The following is a 23762-nucleotide window of genomic DNA, read 5'->3' as shown; positions in this document are numbered from 1 at the left end:
GCTATCTTAGGTACTTCCTCTTACAACAATGGGCAAGACACTTTCAGGAAGAAGTGCAATTTAAAGCTGCCTTTGCACCAAAGACTAGGACCAAAAGAAAAAATGTAGCATGTATTATACACTGACCCTGGTACTTGCTGCTGAGAAAAACTGGCAAGAATCACTTGATGTACTTACACTCATTAGCAAGTTCCATGGTAAAACACTTCAGTGCAGAAGCACAATAGTACTCCTCCACTGAAATTTCCAGAACTGATTGTCCTGTGAATCACATAGGGAAAAGGAGAGGAGGCATCAAATGAGGGTGTTCCCTGTATTTACTCCTGCATTCCAAATTCTGGAAAAACAATATTTAAGAGCTAATAAAACCAGTAAGGTACTAGTTTCTGAGTCGAGGTTTCTTTTGTTAGGCTGGACTAACTAGTGCAGTGCTAGAGACCGGCTCCTGAAATTCAAACTAGTAAGAAGCAATGCAGGAGAACACTTGCAGCCACTACTGAGCATAAGAGACCATAAACACGCTCACCTACAGGGGTATCCTCAGTGCAGTTGGAACAATGTTTACAGTGGGGGTGCTGAAAGCCATTGAACAAAACTGTAAACCCTATATATGATGGAAGCTGCTTCAAACCAGGGTGGGCTGCCGACTCCCAGCATTCCTAGTTCCAGCGCCCCTGGTATCCTATGACATATCTGATTTGGACATTTGAAGGAAGGGGAACTTTAAAGCCAGGAGCCATTACTGACCCAGAAAAAGGGTGGAGGGGTGAAAGCATGACGGCCATGCTCAAGTTAGCATTCTTGATTAAGCTGTGGGCCTGTGTGGCTTGGCACTATAGGCCAATTGAGAAACCACAACTTGAATTTACACAAGCTGTCCACCTCGACAAAAAGAGGAAGTTATTTAAAAGCACTTGTCTGTTGATAGTGTTTCCCTTTTTATGGAAGTTGCTGCTTTGCAATTAGTGAAAGAACAAGAAGCACCTTGGTTCACATCTGCACTTGTATCATTAGTCATAGCCTGGGAATGGCATCTACAGTGACATGGCAAATGAAGTCTCTGGTCTTTTGCATTCCTTTTCACATGAGAACTCATCCAGTGGCTTCTCTAAAAACAGGACAGGAGAAGGTCACTGATCTTCCGTTAAAAAGCATAGCTACAGAACCATACTTCAGGAAGTAGGCTCACTCCATGCTGTAAGAATAACTAGGTAACAGTAGGTTTTGTCAGGGTTCCAGCTTCTCATCACTGGGTCCACAACAGTTGCACACCTTTACAAAAGAGGTGTATGGAGTCATTTACAGAAACGTTAAACATTGCTACCAAAAAAGAAGTACATAAGAACAGCCATACTGCATCAGATCAATGGTCCATCTAGTCCAGTACCCTGTTTTCCAACAGTGGACAATGCCAGGTGCTTCAGAGGGAATGAACAGAACAGATAATCATCAAGTGATCCATCCCATCACCCATTCCCAGACTCTGGCAAACAGCAATCCCTGCCTATGCTGGCTAATAGCTATTGATGGACCTATCCTCCATGAACTTATTTAGTTCTTTGAATCCCATTATAGCTTTGGCCTTCATAACATCCTCTGGCAAGGAGTGCCACAGGGTGACTGTGTGTTGTGTAAGGAAATACTTTCTTTTCTTCGTTTTAAACCTGCTGCCCATTAATTTCATTTGGTGATCCCTAGTTTTGTGTTATGAGAAGGATTAAATAACACTTCCTTATTTACTTTCTCCACACCAGTCATGATTTTATAGACCTCTGTCATATCCTTCCTGAGTCATCTCTTTTCCAAACAAAAACCCAGTCTTATCAATCTCTCCTCATATGGAAGCTTTTTCCATACCTCTAACCATTTTAGTTGCCCCTTTTCTGTACCTTTTCCAATTCCAATATACCTTTTTTGAGATGGGGCGACCAGATCTGCACGCCATATTCAAGATGTGGGCATACCAGGGATTTATAAAGAGACAATACGATATTTTCTCTCATTATCTATCCCTTTCCTAATGATTCCCAACATTCTGTTAGGTTTTTTACTGCCACTGCACACTGAGTCGATGTTTTCAGAAAAAGAATAGTTATTGACCTTTCGTAACTGTTATTTTTTTTAGATATGTTGCTCATGTCCATTCCATGTAAGGTGTGTGTGCGCCACATGCATCGGTGCCGGAGATTTTTCCCTCAGTAATATCTGTAGGGCTGGCTCTAGCACCCCCTGGGGTCAGACGCATATATATAAGCGGCGCTCCCGGCCCCCTCCCTCTAAATTCCTTCCCACCGGTGACGGTGCTGGAACATTCTATGTATACCACTGTGGGAAAATCACTTACCCTGGTGCAGGGGCCGCACACACACCTGAGGTGGAACGGACATGAGCAAGAACTCGAAGAACTATCCACAATGACTCCAAGATCTCTTTCTTCAGCGGTAACAGCTAATTTAGATCCCATCATTTTGTATGTATAGTTGGGATTATATTTTCCAATGTGCATTACTTTGCATTTATCAACATTGAATTTCATCTGCCATTTTGTTGCTGTTACCCAGTTTTGTGAGATTCCTTGGTAACTTTTTGCAGTCTGCTTTGGACTTAACTATCTTGAGTATTTTTGTACCATCTGCAAATGTTGCCACCTCACCGTTTACCCATTTTTCCAGATCATTTATTAATATGTTGAACAGTACTGGTCCCAGTACAGATCCTGTGGGGGACACCACTATTTACCTCTCCATTCCAAAAACTGACCATTTATTCCTACCCTTTGTTTCCTATCTTTTAACAAGTTACTTATCCAGGAGAGGACCTTTCCTCTTATCCCATGACCATTTACTTTGCTTAAGAGCCTTTGGTGAGGAACCTTGTCAAAGGCTTTCTGAAAATCTAAGTACACTATATCCACTGGATCATGCTTGTCCGCATGCTTGTTGATCCCCTCAAAGAATTCCAGGAGATTGGTGAGGCCTGATTTCCCTTTACAAAAACCATGTTGACTCTTTCCCAACAAATCATATTCATCCATGTGTCTGTTCTTTACTATAGTTTCAACCAATTTGCCTGATACTGAAGTTAGGCTTACTGGTCAGTAATTGCTGGGACTGCTTCTGAAACCTTTTTTAAAAACTGGCATCACATTAACTATCCGCCAGTCATCTGGCTCTTTGCGTTATGACTAACCACAATCTTAACCAAGAGAATGAACATAATACAGGAAAGGGAAAGACACACATATATAATAAATAAGATGCATCACAGTTCCTCTGAAGGGGTATATCAGCCATACTGAACCATAGTATATTAGGTTGTATTGTAATATAAGAAAAACTACCCAATTTAGCAGGTTTTGAGACAGAAATTAGAACACTGTCTCCATTCATAAAGAAAACATATGCAAACTCAGTTTTCCCCAGTGATGGCAGCACAAAAATCTTTCAAACTGTAATCAGAGGGAGACTTATTAATATTACTATGTACTACTTTGGGCTTGCATTTTTATCTGGTCCATTAGTATATTATGGGTGTGATCTGTACCGTCTATTTTACTTAACTTATAAGCCTTTTAGCCAGGGATTCTGTCTTCCTCTATATATTATATAGACTAAGCATACTATCAAAACTCAAAAATTAATAGTAAAAAATAATTACAATAATTTACAGAACTGGAAAACACACATTTTCCAGTTCAAAATGTCATATAATTTCAGATAACCAATAACATTTTCTTTAGATATCCTGATATTCAAATTGCCACCTTAATATAACATTTAAAGCCCAGATCCATTTTAACATGAAAATTACATCGATTAGGACGACTATCTTGACTGTCCATAAGGCTGGCATAACCCACTGGCCTAAGGACTGACAAGGAGATTTGGATCCATTCCTGAAACCAGATTTCTGAGGTTGTCCACAGATCTAGTTTATTTATTTATTTATTAATGCAGACAACCCTTGCTAATGGAAACTGGGCATATGAGCATTTTGAGATAACTTACCATGCAGAGACTGCTGCCACGACAATGCAGAACATAGTAATGCCAAACTTTTACCACTTCCTGTGGGGCTCTCCAACAAACAATGTTGCCTGGAATTTAATCCCTTAACAATCTGTAAGGAAAAAAAAAAGTTAACAGCTCAGAAGAATTAACAAGTAAATTTTCATGTCATCTCTTTGGGAGGGGAAGGAGTATATGTATTTATCACACTCCCACCAGCAAAGTGCAGTAAACCGCTGTCAGCAACATGGCAGTAACTAAGAAAGAAAGTGAAGAACATCTCCAGCTGAAACCACAGGGAAATTTTTTTAAAGATGGGCTGAAGTAATTTCCTAAATGGAATTTGATGAGGTCCTCAGAAGTTGTACTCTTGAAAAAATATCACACCACAAGTGATCATTAGGCCTTGGTTTTCTCTCAACTACGGACATCCACAGCAGCACTACACTGGGACAGGGATTCAGTAGTGATTCAGACAAGATTGCCAACTATCTAGCAATATAGCAGCAACACCTGATCAGGGCTTGTCTACACTTAAAATACTGCAGCGGCACAGCAGCACTGCTGTAGCACTTCAATGTAGACACTACCTGTGCTGATGGGAGGGGTTCTCCCATTGGCGTAAGTCAGGGGTAGTCAACAGGTGGACCACTGGCCAAATCCAATCTACCATATGCGTTTGAACAGACCCTGAAATTTTTATTTACTTAATTTTTATTTACTTAATTTATTTACTTATTATTGGGGTGGGGTTTTTTTTTTTATTTTCTATGGACTCTGGACCTTGACCAAGAAATCTGGACATTGACAAAAATAATTGACTACCCTGGCATAGGTAATCCACCTCCCTGAGAGGCAGTAGCTAGGTCAACGGAAGAATTCTTCTGTCAACATAGCATTTTCTACACCGGGGTTAGGTCATCTTAACTATGTCACTCAGGAATATTGATTTTTCACATAGCTGGGTCAACCTAACTTTTTAGTGTAGACGAGGCCCAAGAAAACTTCCTGTGTTGGTAGTGTAGAAAACTTCTGGGTTGATACTGTATCTTTCGATCAAAAGATGGCAGGTATTTTGCTGAAGCCTTCCCCTTCTGTATTTGTAATATCATAGAACCTTTTTAATACACAATATCTAGTTAAATAGGCATGCATCATGTGCACGCCTATTTAACAAAGATATTTAATATAAAAGATATTTAGTATAAAAGTTCAGAAGGAATATGTATTCACTCTAATAATCCAAAAATATAACAGCTCTACACCACATATGTGCAAATACAGCATGTCGTTGCTTGTACTGTAAAGGGAACCCTGGAGATACTGGAGGTTCTGAATGCATATCTGAATTCCATTCTAAACTTTTGATTTACTACAGGTTCAAAATTATAGCACTACATAAGTTATTAAATCAATAGATTTTAATGTCAAGTCTACTTACTGCATTCATCATAGCAAGCTGCGAAGGGTAAGCCTTGCATGGGAAGACAATCTTCACCCCGCCAATAGTATATTCTGACACCACTGAAGACATTGTCAGGGTTTTTTCCACCCTTATTTATTTGAGATTTATGTCTGCAATAAAAACAAAAATGTTGACAAATCAATTCTACCTCAGCAGCTATCAGAAATCTGCAAACAACATAAGGCACCAGATAAAACTGAGTATAAACCGTTTGGGGACTAGGTGGTTCAGGATATTGGCTATGGTGGGATATAAGGCTTTACACCTATAGGTCACCAGTTCAAAGTTAGCCCATCTTAGTAATGACAGCAAGTTATTACTGTCTGATGACTTTTCAGTTATGTAAGGGATATAATAATAATTACTAACATACTATATGTATTACCTTTTGGAATGTAGCCACTCAAACTGGACTTTGGCCAGGATATTGGATTAGCACCCCAAATCCTGTGAAAAGCACTCTGGGATCTCTCATAATTACAAGCAATCAATTCCTCAGTTTTACAAAACCACTCTGGTTAGCTTGAACCCCAAGACAGTGCATCCTGTGGTGATAGGGCTGAAAAGAATGGTTGCAGATAAGCTTTTCCATCTTTAGAGAAATTTATAAACATTAAAAGGGACACTACATTTAAAAATCAAATGTTTTAAATAAACATTTATCTATATTACTAATAATGTAATTATTAAAAGAGAAGAATATAATTCTCATTTACTTGTCACAATTTACACAGTATTAACTTTTTGCACTTCTCCCACTTTGGACAATGAAAAATAAGAGTTGTAAATGGTGTATAGTCAGTTTCACTTTCATGTTCAAAAGCTGCACTGTTTAGATTTCAAACACTAAGGAGAAATATAGGGTAGCTTGTTTAAAAATAACTGTTTGCCTTTTTTTTTTTTTTTTTTTTTTAAGATTGAGGAAACAATTCTCATAGGTCTTAGGCTATACAAAAAGCCTCTTTTTACAAAGTTAAAATGTGGGGCCAAATTTACCAATATCCCTTTCATTGATTAATTCCCTAACTGAAGGCCTCAGTCCCAGTGGACCACCATCAAAAGACCATCATCATGACTGGTAGGAGACAGCCCCATCATACACGCTCAGAGGAAAGAATCTACCTACAAGAAAAGAGGAACGTTACCCCTCAAGATAAAACCTACCCTTGCCCCCCAAAAAAGAATAGTCTCCTCTCCCAAGTGTTGAAGCTTTCCCTCAGATATACTGAGAAAAGCAGTGGATCCCTCTTAAGCAACGAGGATTATTTTTATCATGCCCAAAATTTGCTAAACTTTCTTCATGAAAGAAAACACAGTCCCTCACTGAAAAGCTATTAGGTAGAGGAGTTCACAGACAAAGATTGCAGGGATAGGGATGCAGAAAGAGGAATGAGCCTAGCAGGTCGCTGGTCCCCCGCTCATGTAGCCTCCCCATCTCCATTGATATTTTTGTTTTTGCTATTTCCAAATAATTAAAAAAAGTGTATTGATATTGACACCCTCGTCAAATGTTTTGTCTGTAACATACGAACTGCGGCCCCCCTATGCTGCAGCTGCCGGGGGGACCAGAGGGTTAACAGGAACACGTCTGGGTGCTTTTCTATTTTGTTTTCTTATCCACGCCACTCACTTTCCCCGCCCTCAGAAAAGGGCAAGTGGGCGAGGTGGGGGATGGGGCTCGCAGAGGTTCCCTCCTACACTCGCCTCACCCCAGAAAGATGAAGACTACAGGGCTCGCCCCCATTCCCTGCCCAGAGCTGAGGGGAGATATCCCCAGGGGCTCCTCCGTACACCCCCACCCAGAGCTGGGGTACCCCAGGGGGCTCCCCCGCTGCCCTGAGCGGCGCTGGGTGGGGAGGGAATACTGCAGGGACGCCATATACGGCCCACTCACCCCCGTCCACCCCTAAGGTCCCAGGGCCAGGAGCTCTCCCAGGCCAGGGGAGGGGAAATCCCCGTGACGCCCCTCAGCGAAAGGGGGCCAGTCTCCCAACAGCCGCTCCCCCGCCTCCATTTTGAATCCTCCGCCACTCGCCAGCAGCTGGCCCCGCCTCCCGGCCCGTGCCTGGGCTGTGGCGGGAAGCTACACGGCGACCGGGACCGGTTACCTCAGAGAGTGAGGGGCGATGCATTCCCCATCCCCACGCGCCCTTCAGCTTCTCTCGAGCCTAGCCCGCCCCACCAATCGCAGCTGACGGGAAGGCGCCCCCACCGCAGCCAATCAGCGGCCTCGCTGTCCAAAGCGCTCCCGCCTCCGCCCCTCGCTGCTGGAGCCAATCACTGAGGCCCGTATTGGTGCCCAAGGTCCCTTAGTTGCCTAGGGAACCAAGCGCCGGGGCTGCCGCGCTCTGCGCAACTGCTGCCCGCACCCTCAGGGCTGGCGGCGGGCCCTGGCCCCCTTTTCCCAGAGGGGGAGGGGCTCGCACTGTTGCCCTGAGGCGCCATCATCAGGCCCGCTGACGGGACGGCGCCCTAGGACGACGGTGCCTGCCGGCGACGTGCTGGGCCTGACCCCGTTTGGCCCCGGGAGTCGTCACCTCACACAGCGCTGGGTCCTGCGCGCACGGCGGGCTCACTCCAGCTCCAGGACCTGCCTTCATGACCCCGGGCAGCCTGGGCCTTGCAAGGTCATGGCGAGGTGGGCACAGCCTGTGGCCGGGCCCCCACCGGCACGGAACAGGGCCGGGCAGAGCAGGGCTGTGCTCCCCCACCCCATCGGGCGGCATTCATCCATCGCCAGCCTGCTGGCCTCACACCCTTGGGGCAGGGGGGCAGGTCGCAGGGTCTTATCCCGTCAGGCAGTGGCGGTAGGAGGGTGCAGGGACAGCCACCCCGCTCTGGGGAAGACAGACTCGGCTTTGCTTCTATGACTTCAGGGGGGTTTGTGGAGGGCTTGAGATTCTCCTGCCCTCACCCACTATTCACTTTCCCCTACACCAATCAGGTCAACACGTGCAACTCCTGCACAGGGAGAAGCACACAGACAGTTTTCCCCTATTTAACACGTAAAAAGACAACCAAGTATTCCGGCTGTCTGATTCAGTTATTTATACAGCATAGTCTTTACATTTCTGTCTTCAGCTCAACCGTAAGTAGGGAGAGCTCAGCACACCCCCTCCAGAAAAAACAAAAGCAACAAGGCGGTGCTGCAACAGAGGATGGAGCTTAGTTACTAAACCAGATATGCACACAAAAAAGGGGAGAGGGTGTTTGATAGAGAAGGGTGGGCATAAAGTCAGTGCTAGTGCTCAGGAAGAATAGTTGAAATCAATCCATCCAGTTTTTTACTAGGTCAAACAATATCTTGATACTACTATTTGAATAGCAGTAAGGATGCTAACACCTATCACATCTGTGCAGTTATTAGTTAAACAGACTTTGTAACATGTCTTCCACCTCTTCATGCTCTAATGATAGCGGAGGTCTTCTTTTCCCATTTTGGCCAATATGTTGTGTGGTACATCAGCAACCACGCAAACTGAAGTGGTTAGCCTATATGATGAAAGATTCAACGACATACAAACACTACTACACCAGTTACAAAATTCACATACTACTAATACTGGATGTTTCATTCACTTTTTTTTTTTTTTTTTTTTTTTTTTTAATAGCTCATAACTGGGCAGAGAGTAGATGACTCAGATACTAGAAAACGATACATGAATGATGCTAGTTTTAAGTCAAGACCACTCCACTGGTATCCAGAAGTCTTGATCATTTCATGGCTAGTTAGTATCCTATGTCAAGTGAGGTATTAGTTTCACCCTGGTTCTTAAGTGTCAACACATCAAAAGGGACATGCTTGGCAGGGTTGCCATGGGACTATAGGAGTGATGTAGAAGTTAGCTTATTGCATTGCAGAATTGCATCTGAGGTATGTGTGACATTTTAAACACATGGCATTTCATGCACTCAAGATAATACACATGCAATCTCAAAGGTGGTGGTGGGGTCTTTGTCTGGATTGACTGGTAAAATGATGAAAGTCCTATGCATTAAAATAGGGGTATGGCAGCAGGGAACATTCAGCAAAGTAGCTGTAGTTCCAGAATTATCTTCCACTTGGTTCAGCAGAGTCCTAAATAAAGATAGACAATGCTGAGTCACACACCAGTTCTTCCCCATTTTTCCCTAGGGGTGGGCCTTTGAGCTAGGGAAATCTTTTCCTGAAAAGGTTTTTTTTTTTTTTTTGTTTTGTTTTTTGGAGGGGGACAGGAGAGGGGAGGAGGGAAAGAAGGTGTGTTAGTTTATCTTTCCAACTTTATATCTTTTAAAATGTTTGTAAACACACCCAGAACACTGAATAAGTAACTGGGAGGAAAAAAAACTATGTTTATTGCAAATAAAGGGCTCAAACCTATAATCCTAATGGAGACAGAACTCAGTAAAGTCAATCATTTTTAAATTTTAGTCTGCAATTACATCTAACCTTTCAGCCATTTGGCCATTTATACGGGAAGGTTCTGACTTTAAAAACCATTGAGCTTCTTACAAACCCATTTAGTTTGTGCACCAGAGGCCTAAAGGGAAGTGTTCCTTTACTTAAACTGATACTCAATTTGAAAAGGATTTTACATTTGAATTGAGCAATCAATCCAAGCGAGTTTATGAACTTATCTAAAAACACATACATAAGTAGGTGTCCGTTAAAATGTCACTATAAGCATATAAAATATTACAACCTTAAGAAAACAAAATTTAACTTAGATACTTTACATCAATACATATGGCAAAAAGCACACCACCTTCCTACTAAAAGTGTATCAACACATGGCTATTGCAGGCTTTGACCAATCAATATGGAAATAATACTGGAATGTATATTGTACATTCTGTTTTGCAACTTCAGTATTAGCTTTTCTGCATTCTGATCTGATACCTTTAATAGATAAGCTACATAAAATTGAAGACCACACTTAAGAGAATCAGGCCATTTCTTCATGGGAATAAAAACTGGTTTAATCAAGCAGAATATTTTACTTTTTTTCTTTATGAAAGGTCATGGATGCTGTCATTTTAATACAACAGAATATTCTCTTAGAATGGTAAGCTTAATAGCAAAATGCCTCTTAGAAGTACTACTCACCTCAAACAATGACCTTCTTCCATATATTTATGGCATTAGTTGAGACTATGTCATCCTGCTACACCAAAAGAGTTTGTGCATGGCTTCAGAAGACTGTGCCTTATATACCTTCAGCAATGCAAGCCTCATCATACAGTTTTCTTGCAGTAATTACCCACTATTTCAAGTTCTGGGTGCATGAAATATTGCAGGATTGATCCATTTACACCATACATCACTCCATCCCATAGCTCTTTTCTTAGAATCACTTTGCTATGGCTAAAATCTGCCATTCATCACAGGGCAATTTAGCTTTAATCACTTTGGCCTCAAGACCATTGCTTTTTTAAATCCTATCCTGATGATAAATCAAGTGATCTTTTGCATTTAGTGCTTTAGGCTCCTCTCATCTTTGTTAAACTAAGCAATATTTAAAAAAAAAATACTAAATATCATCTGAGCAGCATTATAAAAATAAAAAAGTTATTTAAAAAGAATGCGTTTTTGCAGTACTAACATTTTTAGAAACTTTTAAACCAATTTCAAGACTTTTTAAAAGTAATCCCAAACCTGTTTGACCAATTTTTTTAAAAACTGACTCATTTGCAAATGAATGCCTTATTATTTTGAGAGTGGCTGATCTCATCAACTCAAACCTTGTGCAGTGGTTTGAAAAGTGAGTAAGAAGATTTGTAGTCTCTCTCTAGGACTTCGTGAAATTGCAGAAAATTTACGATGGCTTTTCCAATCTTCTCCATGATTTTCTTTAGGGAGTTTATTGCATCTTGCTTTGCAAGACACTGTTGCAACTGTCTGTCTGGGTTAATGCTTTTTCAATCCCAGTCTTCCCTGCCTGATTTTCTTACCCAATGTGCCACTGCAAGATAGGAAGGCTCAACAAGCTAAGTCAAACATCAGGCTTACTTCACAGGCTGCTTTTCAAAGGGTGTTATATGCAAACCTTGCAGGTATGCTCCTGTCTTACTTCAGAAATCAAGTAAAACGAGAATTCACAACTTAACTCCACTGGAAGGTTCATTTAGGAACACCACTCAAGTCAGAAAGGCTTTCAAAGGAAAGCAGTGCAGGTCTCCTTAAGAATTCTCTTCTTTGGACAGGATCAGTCCACAACTTTATGTAGAATCCAACAAGTGAAAGAATACTGCTCGTTCCAATCCAATTTCTAATTCCATTTTGGCAGTTGTTACCAAATTAGAAACTGTACATTATTGTACTTGCTGTAGTACAACTTCATTTCTGTTTTTCCTAAACGCCATTAACACTCATGTTAATTATTTCAATGATGGTTCTTTCAATACAGTGGCATAGCTGAACATCAGGGTCCATGCTTCCTATGTTCTTTAATCCACTCTTATAAAATGAATCTTTACAAAGTCCTGACTGTTCATTTGGCTTCTCCTTTAGTTGCTGGAGACCTATGAAAAATTAGATAGAAACAAACATAGTTCAACACAAACAGGAGAAGAAAGTTTTTATACTATGTACATAGACAAGTGTGCATGTTTTCAGAGAGAGGGAACTGGAAACTTTGCTACCACTACGGGGACAGATTAGAGCACAGGGATGCAATGGTTTAATTCCATCAACCTTTTTGGAGAGACTGAGGGAACATTTCTCTTTGGTTTCACTTCTGGTTGGTTTTTTTTTTTTGACAGAAAGACAATGGCTTTAATACTTCCTAGTGTAGTGGGCATGAAGCCCCACAGCGCCCCCGTGTAATAGGTATTACATTTGCTTTAGAAAGGGGAGGTGACTTCCCCAAGATGACATAAGTCAGCAGTACAGCTGGGAATAAAACCTAGATCTCCTGCACCAGCCATTAGACCCTTCTCCACCCCTTACAGACGCAGAGGACATCTCCCATTAACGACATAATGATGGGCATATATATTTTTGCCATTTTAGAATATGAAGTACAGGCACTTATACTTGAATTTTACACACCTTTTCACTGTGGGTTACAAGCTAGCCACTACATAGAACCAGAATATCCCTTCTATAGTGTCCACCATTCCTTTTCCCCAGACTATTGTAAATCTTATTCCATATATCAAATAGGACACTCAGTTACAACCCTAACCAACGACTTCTCTCCTGCACAGCATGATATTCTTGCTTAATTTGCAAAAATATATTCATATTTTCTAGAGATATACACTAAAACTACAATATATTGGTACCCAGTAGGTGAGTCAGCTTGATTTCAACCCATTATCTCCACTCTACCCCATTTCCCTTCTCACCTGTCCCCTCTTCCACAAACAGTGTTGGAATGAAAAAATAAGAGTGCACTAAGAGTTACAGCCATATTAAGAAAACAAAGCAAGCTTAAGTGTCCTTAGATTTTTAAAATCTTCAAAGCCAGTGATTAACAAAAAAATGCAGGCAATGGCTCGGTTGTTGTTGCTCGGATGCATACAGAGTGAAGAGAAGAAAAAAAGCCAGGACTTTCCACACCCTTGAATTCATGACAATTTAAATAAATCTGCATTAGTCATGGATTCTGTCAGAGTGAACATCAAGAGCCAACAGGAACAGATTCAAGGCAGGAATTTGAAGATATTTATTCTAAGCCCAATGAACTTCTATAAATACAGCAAAATGCATCTGGATAGAGAGAGGCTCTCTCTGCAACAGAAAGTAACTTACAGATGCCCTGGTGAAAGGAAACAAGAAGGAATTGGTCATTTCGGTGAATCAAGTTATCTTCATGGGTACATCAAGATAATGAATGCTCGTAGCTACTACACAACACAGCTTGAGAGACAAATTCTATTAAGTGAAACAAAATTTATAAAGTCTGATGATTTAAGGGCAAGAAGGGCCCAGTTTACAAGAAAGGCTCTCGATGTTACAGTTCCATGTTTTTTTCTGCAAGATATACTTATTTGCTAAAAAGTCCCTTCTTCCTGGAATAACAACTATGTCCTTTCTGTTTCTAAATAGCCTATAGGAAAACTGAGTAAGAATCAAACTTTATGGGGCACATTTTCAAAGCACTGCAGAGTTTAACAGCACCTCTCATTAAATTAAAGGGAGTTGCACAACTGAAAACCGCATACAACTCCAGGATTTTACTTCCTAGAACAGGGAAAACACTGTGGACTTTATTTCTTAGCCATGTTTCAAAGTTACAGCTCATTTGTACCCTAGAAGTAGAACATCCAATTTCATTTATTCTTACAGAGGGAAATAAGTAGCATAAGAGGTCCATAAAATATATTAGAAGCCAAAAGCTTCTTCTTATCCCTGTCATTCCAAGTCTGCCATGGCAATCAGCATATATCACATCCCCTCATGGCCCTATCTGCATTTACAAACCTGCGGTGGTAACTTTCACAGTGCACTCAAAACTCCACTCTCACCTTTCAACATGTTAGCGATAAAGTTGTTGCCTTGAATGAAACCATTAGTTTTGTAATACAGTGTCACTACTTACGTGTAATAATTGGATCAAAGTCTCTTGTCTGTGTAGCAACATCAGAGGCACAAACTTGTCCTATCTGTATCAGCAGAGACATAATATCATCATACAGCGGAGGAAAGGCTTGGCAGAAGGAGACCAAACAAGGCAGAGTCGGCATGAAGAAGGTATAGCGCTTTGTCTGGGTTAAAACTGGTAAGGAAGGGGAAACATTTAAAAGAATCCAGACTTTCATTACATTTATTATTGTAACCTATGTCCTAAAACACCGTTTCATGTTATAATTAAAGTTGTGTATTTCTTATAAAGTCAAAAAAAACCCTAGCAAACGTGCAATATTATTCCATGCTACTTCCTGATGCATTTAAAAGACAAAGTATGAATTACTAGGATTCTTCTGTGACATCAGCAAGATAAATAAGATAAAGTTAGACAATAAGTTTCTTTCTTGTTTTGTAATTAGGATGAAATTCAAATTTCCTACATGCTAGGTCTTTTAAACGTTATTTAATTCTAACACATTATTAAGAACTCATAAGGGATGAGAGAACAGTTTTACTATTGGTTTGCAAGTTTCTTCACTCTGCCCTGCACAACTGTAAAACTTACATGGGTTAGAAAATGAGATAAATTTAGAGATGAAGAATTAGTATGAATATAAATAACTAATTTTTGATCTTGGTGTTTTCATGAAGAGACAGATTGGCATATCAAACAAGTGTAGCAGAATGTATATTTCCCCTTAGAGTAAATTTACAACCAATTCTCCACAAAATGTATTCATGTTTTGATATTTCCTGGCTGTTTACCTGTTAGCAGTGTTCCCATGACATTGATAGCTAAGCGAGCCACACTGAGAGATTTAGGTAATGCATACTGGATACACAAATATGAAAGCAGCTGGATGGCAAATATCTGTGGGGATGAAGAGGGAGAGAAACAGGTAAAGAGTTATTTTTAATACAGATTTGCTTTGCACTTCCATCACACTTTTAATCCATCTTTAAAAAACAATTAATTTAGCCTCGACCCTCTGCATGATCATTTGTTTTACGAAAGTTAATATTAAGGAAACATTTTAATGAATTTAACATCAATGAAAACTGTTTTTCAGCATTCCCCTGCAGTACTTTACAGTCCAGAGGAAGGTTTCTCCAAGGCTAAATACTTCCAATGCTTCTCAAGCTACATGCCCATACAGTACCTGTTTTTCAAGTTCAGGTTGAGCAATCAGCTCTGGTATGAAATCCAGACAGATATGCATGGAAGGAATACCTGCCACTGTCAATGATAGAAGTTCACATGGATAACCCTATTTGAACAAGAGAAGAGAACTTCATTCAATTTCATCAAAGTCATACTAGAAGATTAACTGCATTAAGTATTTTTTTTTTTTTTAAAAGAAGTTCTGTTTACATCATTTTGAACATTTTACTCATAATGCTTACTCAGCGCCTTAACACAGACCAAGATAAAGCGTCATCCAAGCCATGTTTGCATCAAGACAATTAATTTGCTTAGCTTTCCAGATTTTCACAAGTACCACCAGCGACTTCTGCAGAGGCAATCCTTCTCCTTCCATTCCCACACTCACAGCCAAATTTAGGCTTTTAGCACAGACTTATATTAACAGGTTTTAAAAAAAGGGCATTAATGTAAGATGGTATACAGAATGTGGCTCTGAGCATAAATTTTTCTTTGGCAGGAACTAGTTATCTGCACAGATATTGGAACAAGTGGGTTTGTTATGGTCTGAGCACATTATAACACGGATTAGCCCCCTCACCCTTCCCCAAAAGGCTCACTTCAATACTATGTGGATATATATATGAACATATATAAATGATGGGAAGTAAGAGTTGCACCTACCTGTTCCTCTCTTTGACCACTGCTTTTTGAGTATCTGCATTAGTGTGGCCAGATAGCTGAATTAGCACTAGAAGCTGGATATAAGATAGCTACTAGACTAAAAAAAGTTTTGCCATTGTTCTCTTTCTAACACTACATGAGAACACTTTCTGGTTTCATTCTGTGCTTCCCTAGCTAACTATCACTTCCAGAACAGCCAGTAAAAAAAAAATTAAAATAAGATGTAGCCAGCCAAGCACTGACCTGGAAATGAACCAGTTTAACAATGTTGGGATCTGCAATGTACATTTGATGTAGCAGACAGCAGATGAGACATTGCACCTCTCGAAGATTACACAGAAGGCTATCTTCTTCCTCTTCTAGACCCTTACTCTGAAGTCCAGCAGCACTCTGGATATTCTTTAGCAAGCTGTGAGAGTTGCTGCCCTGAGCTTTCTCCTCTTCTGTAGGTAAGCAGATCTCTAAAAGGATCTGCACAGCAGCACTGTCCTGGAGAGAAGCCAAGCAGCTCAAAAGTTAGTAAAACAAAATGAAGCAAGAAGTATCCATGTGTACTCAGTATCACTTTATAATGGAGCAACTGTTATATAGACACACTGTATCCATAGTAAAAGCTGATCCCTGAATGAAACATTCACTTGTTACATGCTCTGCCATTCATCACATATGATCAAACAATATAACCACAGTGAGGCTATTATCCACCAAACGCATGTGTTTAAAATAAGTTTTATGTATTTCAGTTCTCTCTTCTCTTAGCTAGAATGGTCAGCTTTTGTTCACTGAAACTGGTAGACACTCTGCAGCTGCCAGGAACTATTTTATTATTCCCTAAGATGGTAACGTCAGTATAGAATGTACTCAATGTAACTTTACATAACTATATGTTGTTTGACTGCGTCAGTTAGTGGCAACATGGGAAACTAACGCATGACAAATAGCTACAACTGTTCCAGTAGGATTTTCTTGTTTAAGGCTGGAATAAAGTGTAATGAGTTTTTAAAAATTATTTTAAATTGAAAACTAAAAATTTAAGCAACAAAAGCCAAAAACTTTTGAAAATTACTAGAGCTTCCATGGACTAAGAATCATTCTCTAGAAATCAAATATTGTACTATAGTGCACACACATAAACTAAGGATTTTTTATATTAAAACTTGTACACAGACTTTACATGCAAATACATGTGTCTTGTTTGCAAAGTATACAAAACATCCTGATATCAACTATCGTAACTAGGGTAAAATGTTAATCCGCACAGGTCCATGCTTACTGCATCTCTCTCTAAAGAGGGAAACCAATCCTGACATAAGCTGGCTGGCGGTCAGGGAAGAATACACCAATAGCCATGCAGTACACCGCATCCATTGGAAAATAAAGTAACCACCCAAGTCTGAAAAGCTCTTACTGGCTGATCAAAAAACTGTGGCTGTGAAACTGACCACTCAATCACTCTGCCAACTGGAGGCAAGTTACAAGTGGTTACTTACACTTTGTTAGAGCGAGAGAGGAAAAAAAGAGCATGTGTAAAATAAAAAGTACTGACAACAAAAGCTCCGAGACATTAAGGTAACCAAATCAACCTTTCCCTAGCCTTGCACTTCGTAAAGTTAGCTGCTTCTGTTAAGTAACATCATTGAAACTGCCTTCAGGGGGCTGTCACATTCACTCATGCTCTATTACACCGACGTTGTGAATATATAAAAATACTCCTCTGGACAAAGGGAGGGAGAAGACAAGCAGAACTCTTTTCTATTCTACTGAAAGAGAAAGATGTTGCTATAATAGTCAGTCATCAGCATGAAGCTCTGGGGTAGAAAAATAGATGAGAGAAAAGAGTTCAGGCCATTAGATACAATATGGAAGTTGAACAGTGTCAGTTTTCTACCGATGGTCAGAGAAGTAAATATAAAGCACGTCTCTCTGCTTTCACTACTTATATTTGTGTACAGTGCTTACATATTTGGGAGCTGTTATCATTAGCTTTGTATCTTCATTACCATCCATTTAATCATTATTACCTGGGCAGCAAGCAGTGCATTTTTCAGTTCCTCTCTGGTAACTTCTGGGGCTTCTGGGCCCATCATATTATTTTGGGATGGCCTAATGTCCTGTTCAGCCGTTTCCTTTAGGTGGGAACTAAGGTAGGCTTTTGAAGCAAGGAGATACCCATTCAGCATGTGCAGAGTAATATCCATCAGAGGAGGACACCTAATACAAGAACAGTTGACAAACAAAAGGTAGTTACTGGATAGAGCAGGTGGAGCATGCACATATGCTGGATAAAGTGGAGTAAGGAAAGTGAGAAAACTCCTCTGATTGACAAGGTCCCTACAGGCTTTAACTCAAGCTGCTAACCCAAGTTAAAAGCCAAGTTGCCACATCTTCGTGGCTATTTTAACCCAAGTTAAGAACGCTTTTTTGGGGGGCACAGTAAAAACGTACCCATGGTTGCACGCTGGTTAATACTACAGCTCTTCCACATGATAAACAGCAGCCTGTTATCAGCCAAAATTCCCCTCCAGCGTGCTGCCATTCGACACTGCCTTCCACACACACAAATTGTAACATGAGTAAATTGCAAAAGAAACTGACCTATGGCAGCCTATGAATGAAAGGGAGCAGAAAAACCACCATTCATATGGAAGGCATGCCAACATTTGATGGTGTAATAAATCACCTGTATAGGCAACTATGGCTGACATGCCACTCTTAGCAATTCCCCTCCAAAGGCTTGGGCATTAAATCCAATTTGACTGAATGTTAATGTACGCTACTATTCTCCCTTCCATTTTTAGAAACATGGGATCTTTAAATTGCACCTGGATAGCCAGGTACAGACAGAAGGGTGGAATTTTAATATCTCACTCGATGGATGAGACTAAAAACAATGCCAACAGAAGCTTGGACATCAGCAGAGGGATACTGTAAAGATCCTGGAATTAATTGGAAACTGCTTACTTCTCTGCAATAACAGTTATTAGGGAAAGAACTAAAGCTAGAAGGGGAGAAAAGTACGAACGAGAGAACATGAAGATGAAACCAAGGTAAGTATATGCTATTTATAAATAAGTGAAATCAGAGGATGGAGTGACAAAGAAGAAAGATAAAGAATAAATAAAAGCTTGAGATGATTTTGAATCTCAGAACATTTTATAGAAGTCATCCATGGAATATCATCACATGGTAGTACTTTAAGTGAACTCAATAAATAATAATTATTTATTATTTCTATTACCATAGCGCCTATGGCCCCAGTCATGGACCAGGCCCCTGCTGTGCTACAAGCTTTACAGATAGATCAAAAAGACAGTGTCTGCCCCAAAGTGCTTACAGGCTAAGTACAACGTAAGAGAACAGGTAGGGGCAGATAGAGGGGAGAGTACAAGGAAACAATGAGCCTATTGGTCAGCATGAGAGGCAGCAGTGGTATCAGAACACCTAAGTATTATGAAAAGTTAGCTTGAGTTCACTTACCTGTGAACTCTCTGATCACATCTTAGTACAATCAGAGGATCAATCATCAGATCATTCTGAGTGTACTTTTGCTGTCGGACTATCTTTACTGAAGGCTGCAACGCATTAACAGTCATCACCCACAACCTACAAGGAAATTTTTATTTATTTATTTTTTAAATCTAAAAGCAGCTGATTAAGAAAAACAGGATCACACACAGATTCATAGACCACAGCTAAGATCCTCAGTGTACTACACGGATTATGAAATATTGCTCCAAAGGTTAAACAAAACATTGTCTTCTTACAATATGCATTTTTCTGAAATGTCATCCACCCAAGATGTATTTTCAGTGCAATACAGAGAATCTACTTGTTCTATGTCATCATAAAATAAAAGGGACCTGACCTAACGAGGTACCAAACTAATTTCTGGGATCAAGTCCATCGCTTACCACCATTAACAGCAGCTGAGGGTCAAAGCTTAGGAGACAGGAGGTGGCATCCTACCATTTTACCTGCAAAGTTAAACTGAACAGTAAGCTGAATCTACCTTCTAGGCATCACAGTGTTAAGAACCATCCAAAGCTTATTGACAGTCTGAAGAATTCTCCGTGGGACTCCAGTATTCAGCAATTGGTTCATATTTGAAGTCAGTACCTCTGCATACGGGATCAGCTCACCAGCCGATAGCAGCGTGAAGTGTTCTAGAATCTGCATCACTTGGGTATGATTTCCTGGGAGCATGGAAAATGCTAGAGAGAAAAAGCAGTGGGAATCCGATCAAACTAGGCTTCTGCCATTTTATGAATCCTTGTTTAAAGTGAACCGTTCATAAAGCTCAGTACTAACGAGCTCACTGCTGTACCGTTCCCAATGCCATCACCAAAGTGATCAGAAAGAGCAAATAGTTTCCGACCAGTCAGCTGGTGCAAGTCATGGCACAGGTTGTGTCATGAACAGAAGAATTAGGAGCCCCACGCTCAGGAAACAGTGTGGCTTTCCTCTGAGGGGTGGCACAAAAGAGTGATAAGTTTTCACTGCAATGGAAGGGGGCAATATTTCTAGAGTTCAGTGATGAACTGATGCGGCCTAGGCTGTGATTTCAAGTACTTTCTATATCCTAGGTAGCAATTCCAAGTCACTTCTATGCTGCACATAATAGATTTGAAGTGTAGCACATAACCCCACATGGGGGGAGGAGGGAGAGCTACCTTCACTATGTCCATTGTACATTATACTTCAATGAAATAAACAGATATATTTTTCCAGTCTAGTGACAGCGTATTTGTAATGGCCTATTTGGGCATTTGATTTAGTGGGCGTTTTCTCTATCTAGCTATTATAATCCTCAATTATTGGGAACCTACAAACCCAGAATGAAGGGAGGGAGGAACAGATACGCCGTATATCACGTGCACATTGTTTTCAATGCTTATGCATTCCAGAAAACTAAACTATTAGGAAACAGGAACTGCCCAGTTCGCAGATGAAGTTATTATTTACCTTCTTGGAGTTGTTTGGAAGAATGGTTTTTGGCAGTGTTTGTAAGAAGCATCCGTCGCAGCAAGGCATCCGTACCCGTGATTTGCTCCTCGCAGATCCAATCATCCACGATACACAAGTGTGGGTAGTTAGTAGCAAGGAGGCGGAGCAATGCAGAATGCAAGCCTTCAAGAGTTAAAAAGAGATCAGAGTCTGCAATCTAAATCCTAGTATATTTTTGGCTGAATAAGTTGTGTCCCTATCACCTTAACAACAAAACTTCATAGAATGAGTTCTGGGAAATATACAAAAGTACGTGTAGTTCACCTCATTAGTATTAAACAAGCTTGTGTGTTTGCAGCCTGAGATTAGAACTCAAATATCTACAAATAGGAAGGAAATTATGATGGAGTCTTCTACCAATTCTCTGCTTGAGTCGGTTAGATTGAGGGAGACGGTAAGTTAAAAACTCTCAGATGGTCACTTTTATAGAAGGTTTGATATATGTCAGGATCCACCGTAAGAAATGGGAGTTTGTTCCACAAGTTTCAACCAGGCATATGTTATGGTTATTCTTACATGGTAACTTTCTCTAAATATGGAGCTTATACAATAGACACATTCAAAGCACTGACAGATTTTAAGACAGGTAAAAGTAGAAAGGCAGCATACTTTGAGGACCCAAAGATGGCAGAACCGCAAGTAATTAATAAAAAGAACACAGCACAAAGCAGGCGAAAGCTAGTTTCTTATAGTTCTGCTCAACAACAGCAGGACATCAGAAAACAGAGATAATGCTCAGTTTCTTTTCCCATATGTTAGACACAGAGATATACCTCCCAGTTCCTGCTGCAGTCCTTGTGCCTGCCGGATAAGGTACTTGATTGGAATCTGATCCATCAGGGCTGAAGAGTAAGACTTGGGCTTTCTTTGCATGGCAGCTGTAAGGAAAGATGTATAAACTAATTAAGAATACCTGCCACCATTAAAATCTTACGGTTTAGACTAGAAGGCAAAAGTGAATTGAAAGCTCAGGCTTCCAAACTACTTGTAAAATTTCTCACATTGCAGTTCATAAGGACAATAGACCCTCCCTCTGTTTTTGAGGACGACTGATAAATGGCACTATTTCAATAGCAATATGGAGATACAAGAAGATGCGGTCAGAATGGAGTTTTGAGCCAACTATATTTTCCCGTTCTGAGACATGAAGTCAGAGCCCTACCCCAAGTTCTCTCTTTTTTAAAGAAATAATAATAAACTCACCATCATAGCATTTGTCCCCCAAGCCTCCATCCTGAATGATCCCAAGTTGCTGTTCAGTTTGTACATACATTTGACCCACCAATGAAACACAATCACTTCTGAGGCCGCCATTTTGTGCCAGGAACAGAACACAACAATGACTGCGAGCTTTCATCACTAACTTAGAACACAGTGTGTTATAGAAAAATGTGAGGTAATTTTTCTGCCAAGCTCTGCTGGCTTCTACTCCTGACCTTGAGTCTTCCAATCATCTACATAATATTGTGTTAGTTATAAGAGAGTCAGTGCTAGCTGTGCCAGAGTGACTGGGAACATTAAAGGTTCTTACTGCTGTGCTCATTATTATGGCAATTGAAATTCACGTCACAGGATCCTTTTAGGAAGTCACAGTTCTTGTACTCAGATTCGGACATTTGTTCATATAGGATTGCTTGAGTTTCTATGTGACTTTCAGTCAGCATGATGTGCGCAACACTCACCCACACATACCTAATGACTTTGTATTAGCCAGGAGTGCCTCTTCATAAGACAGGACATAGTAGAGGACAAGCAGCTGGGTTGTGATACTGTAACGCTGATTAACGCGAGCGTTTTCTCCCTGCGCATAAAACCATACAGAGGTCCTGTTGCAATATTGCCCTTGTTCTTAAAGGGAAAGTTTGGACTCAGCAGGGAACGTGGGGGAAGGTGAGGCAGCCAAGTTAGGTGACACTATCAAGCTAAATTTGGCCCCAAGTTTAGTGTTGGGGGCTATTCTTGTTTTCGCAAAAGTCACTTAGAAAACTTCAGACCATTAAAAATGTTTTGATCTCATGGGTGTTTCTATGGTTAGAAACAAGGGCTGATTTGCCCTGAGAAGCTTGGAATGACCCCTTATGAAAAGTTTCAGCCTCCCATTCTCACTCCACATGTAAACAACTGCTTCCCAGAAATGTACTACAGGGCACTTTAAATTAACCTGGGAGCATAAGACAATGCAAGAATTGGTACTGTGAAAGCCATCCTCATTTCCCACTTCAATTTGTTGCTGGAAAGAGGAGCAGTCGTTTGACACCTTCATAGTTAGAAAAGGCCAGGGTTGGTGGTGCTGCAAAGAGAAATGTCTGGGAAGCAGGGCAAAAAGTGGCAATGATAGGCTCTGAAGGGAATTTCATCTGACCATCTTGGCCAGAAAGGTGCAGTTTAGGACATGGGGAGTAAAAGCAGAGAAACACAACAAGGCAATGGTCAGATTTTCTAGCAAGTTTCTGTACAACACATTGAAGACATTAATGAATGGACATTTCTGACAACAGAAGTAAAAAAGTGAGAAGTAAAAAAGTAATTTACCCCAGTGAGCCCTTGAAAAACATTCAAGATCTCCTGTTCTGTGATTGGCTGATTTGTGGCCTCTGGGTTGGATTTAGATGCAGGGGTAAGAATAGAGTTAATGTAGACATCGATAAGAGGAAGTAACTGAGGATGAAGTGGCGTGGTGGTTTCACACAGCTGTCTATAAATCCAGTCCTAGAACAAACACGTTACACTTAATAGCAGTAGCAGCAAAGTGTGAAACTAAAAATACTGTTTCTACTTTTCGGTGCAAGTACAGCTCTATTTCAACCAGATGAATTAACTTAGATCTGCTAGACAGTTAAACTCACACTTTAAAAATTAATACTCAGGAAGAAGCATCAGCTCTGGACTGAGCCAGACATCATACAT

The 23762-nt window shown here is 40.5% G+C and overlaps 1 protein-coding gene and 1 long non-coding RNA gene across 2 annotated transcripts; both read right to left on the bottom strand.

The window, feature by feature from the left end:
• Positions 1-1050: 1050 nt before the first annotated feature.
• Positions 1051-7641, bottom strand: LOC137152422 (uncharacterized). The gene is made up of 5 exons (XR_010919516.1): positions 7581-7641; positions 5858-6031; positions 5449-5582; positions 4008-4119; positions 1051-1108 (listed from the first exon to the last, which is right to left on the bottom strand). It is a non-coding gene; the product is annotated as an uncharacterized lncRNA (long non-coding RNA).
• A 2150-nt stretch (positions 7642-9791) lies between these two features.
• On the bottom strand, positions 9792-23564 carry LOC137152423 (integrator complex subunit 2-like; the record flags this gene model as incomplete). The annotated part of the gene is made up of 12 exons (XM_067547012.1): positions 9792-11973; positions 13998-14174; positions 14792-14897; positions 15187-15294; positions 16095-16340; positions 17873-18062; positions 19329-19454; positions 19861-20062; positions 20814-20978; positions 21629-21733; positions 22548-22656; positions 23388-23564. Coding segments are annotated over 12 exons (1881 nt in total), but the record flags the coding sequence as incomplete, so codon positions are not given.
• Between the last annotated feature and the right edge of the window lie 198 nt (positions 23565-23762).

This window comes from Emydura macquarii, unplaced genomic scaffold (assembly GCF_026122565.2).
Source record: "Emydura macquarii macquarii isolate MOO-44397 ecotype Brisbane River unplaced genomic scaffold, CSIRO-AGI_Emac_v2 contig_1222, whole genome shotgun sequence".
Lineage (NCBI taxonomy): Eukaryota > Metazoa > Chordata > Testudines > Chelidae > Emydura > Emydura macquarii.
This window is presented reverse-complemented; position numbering and strand designations above follow the sequence as displayed.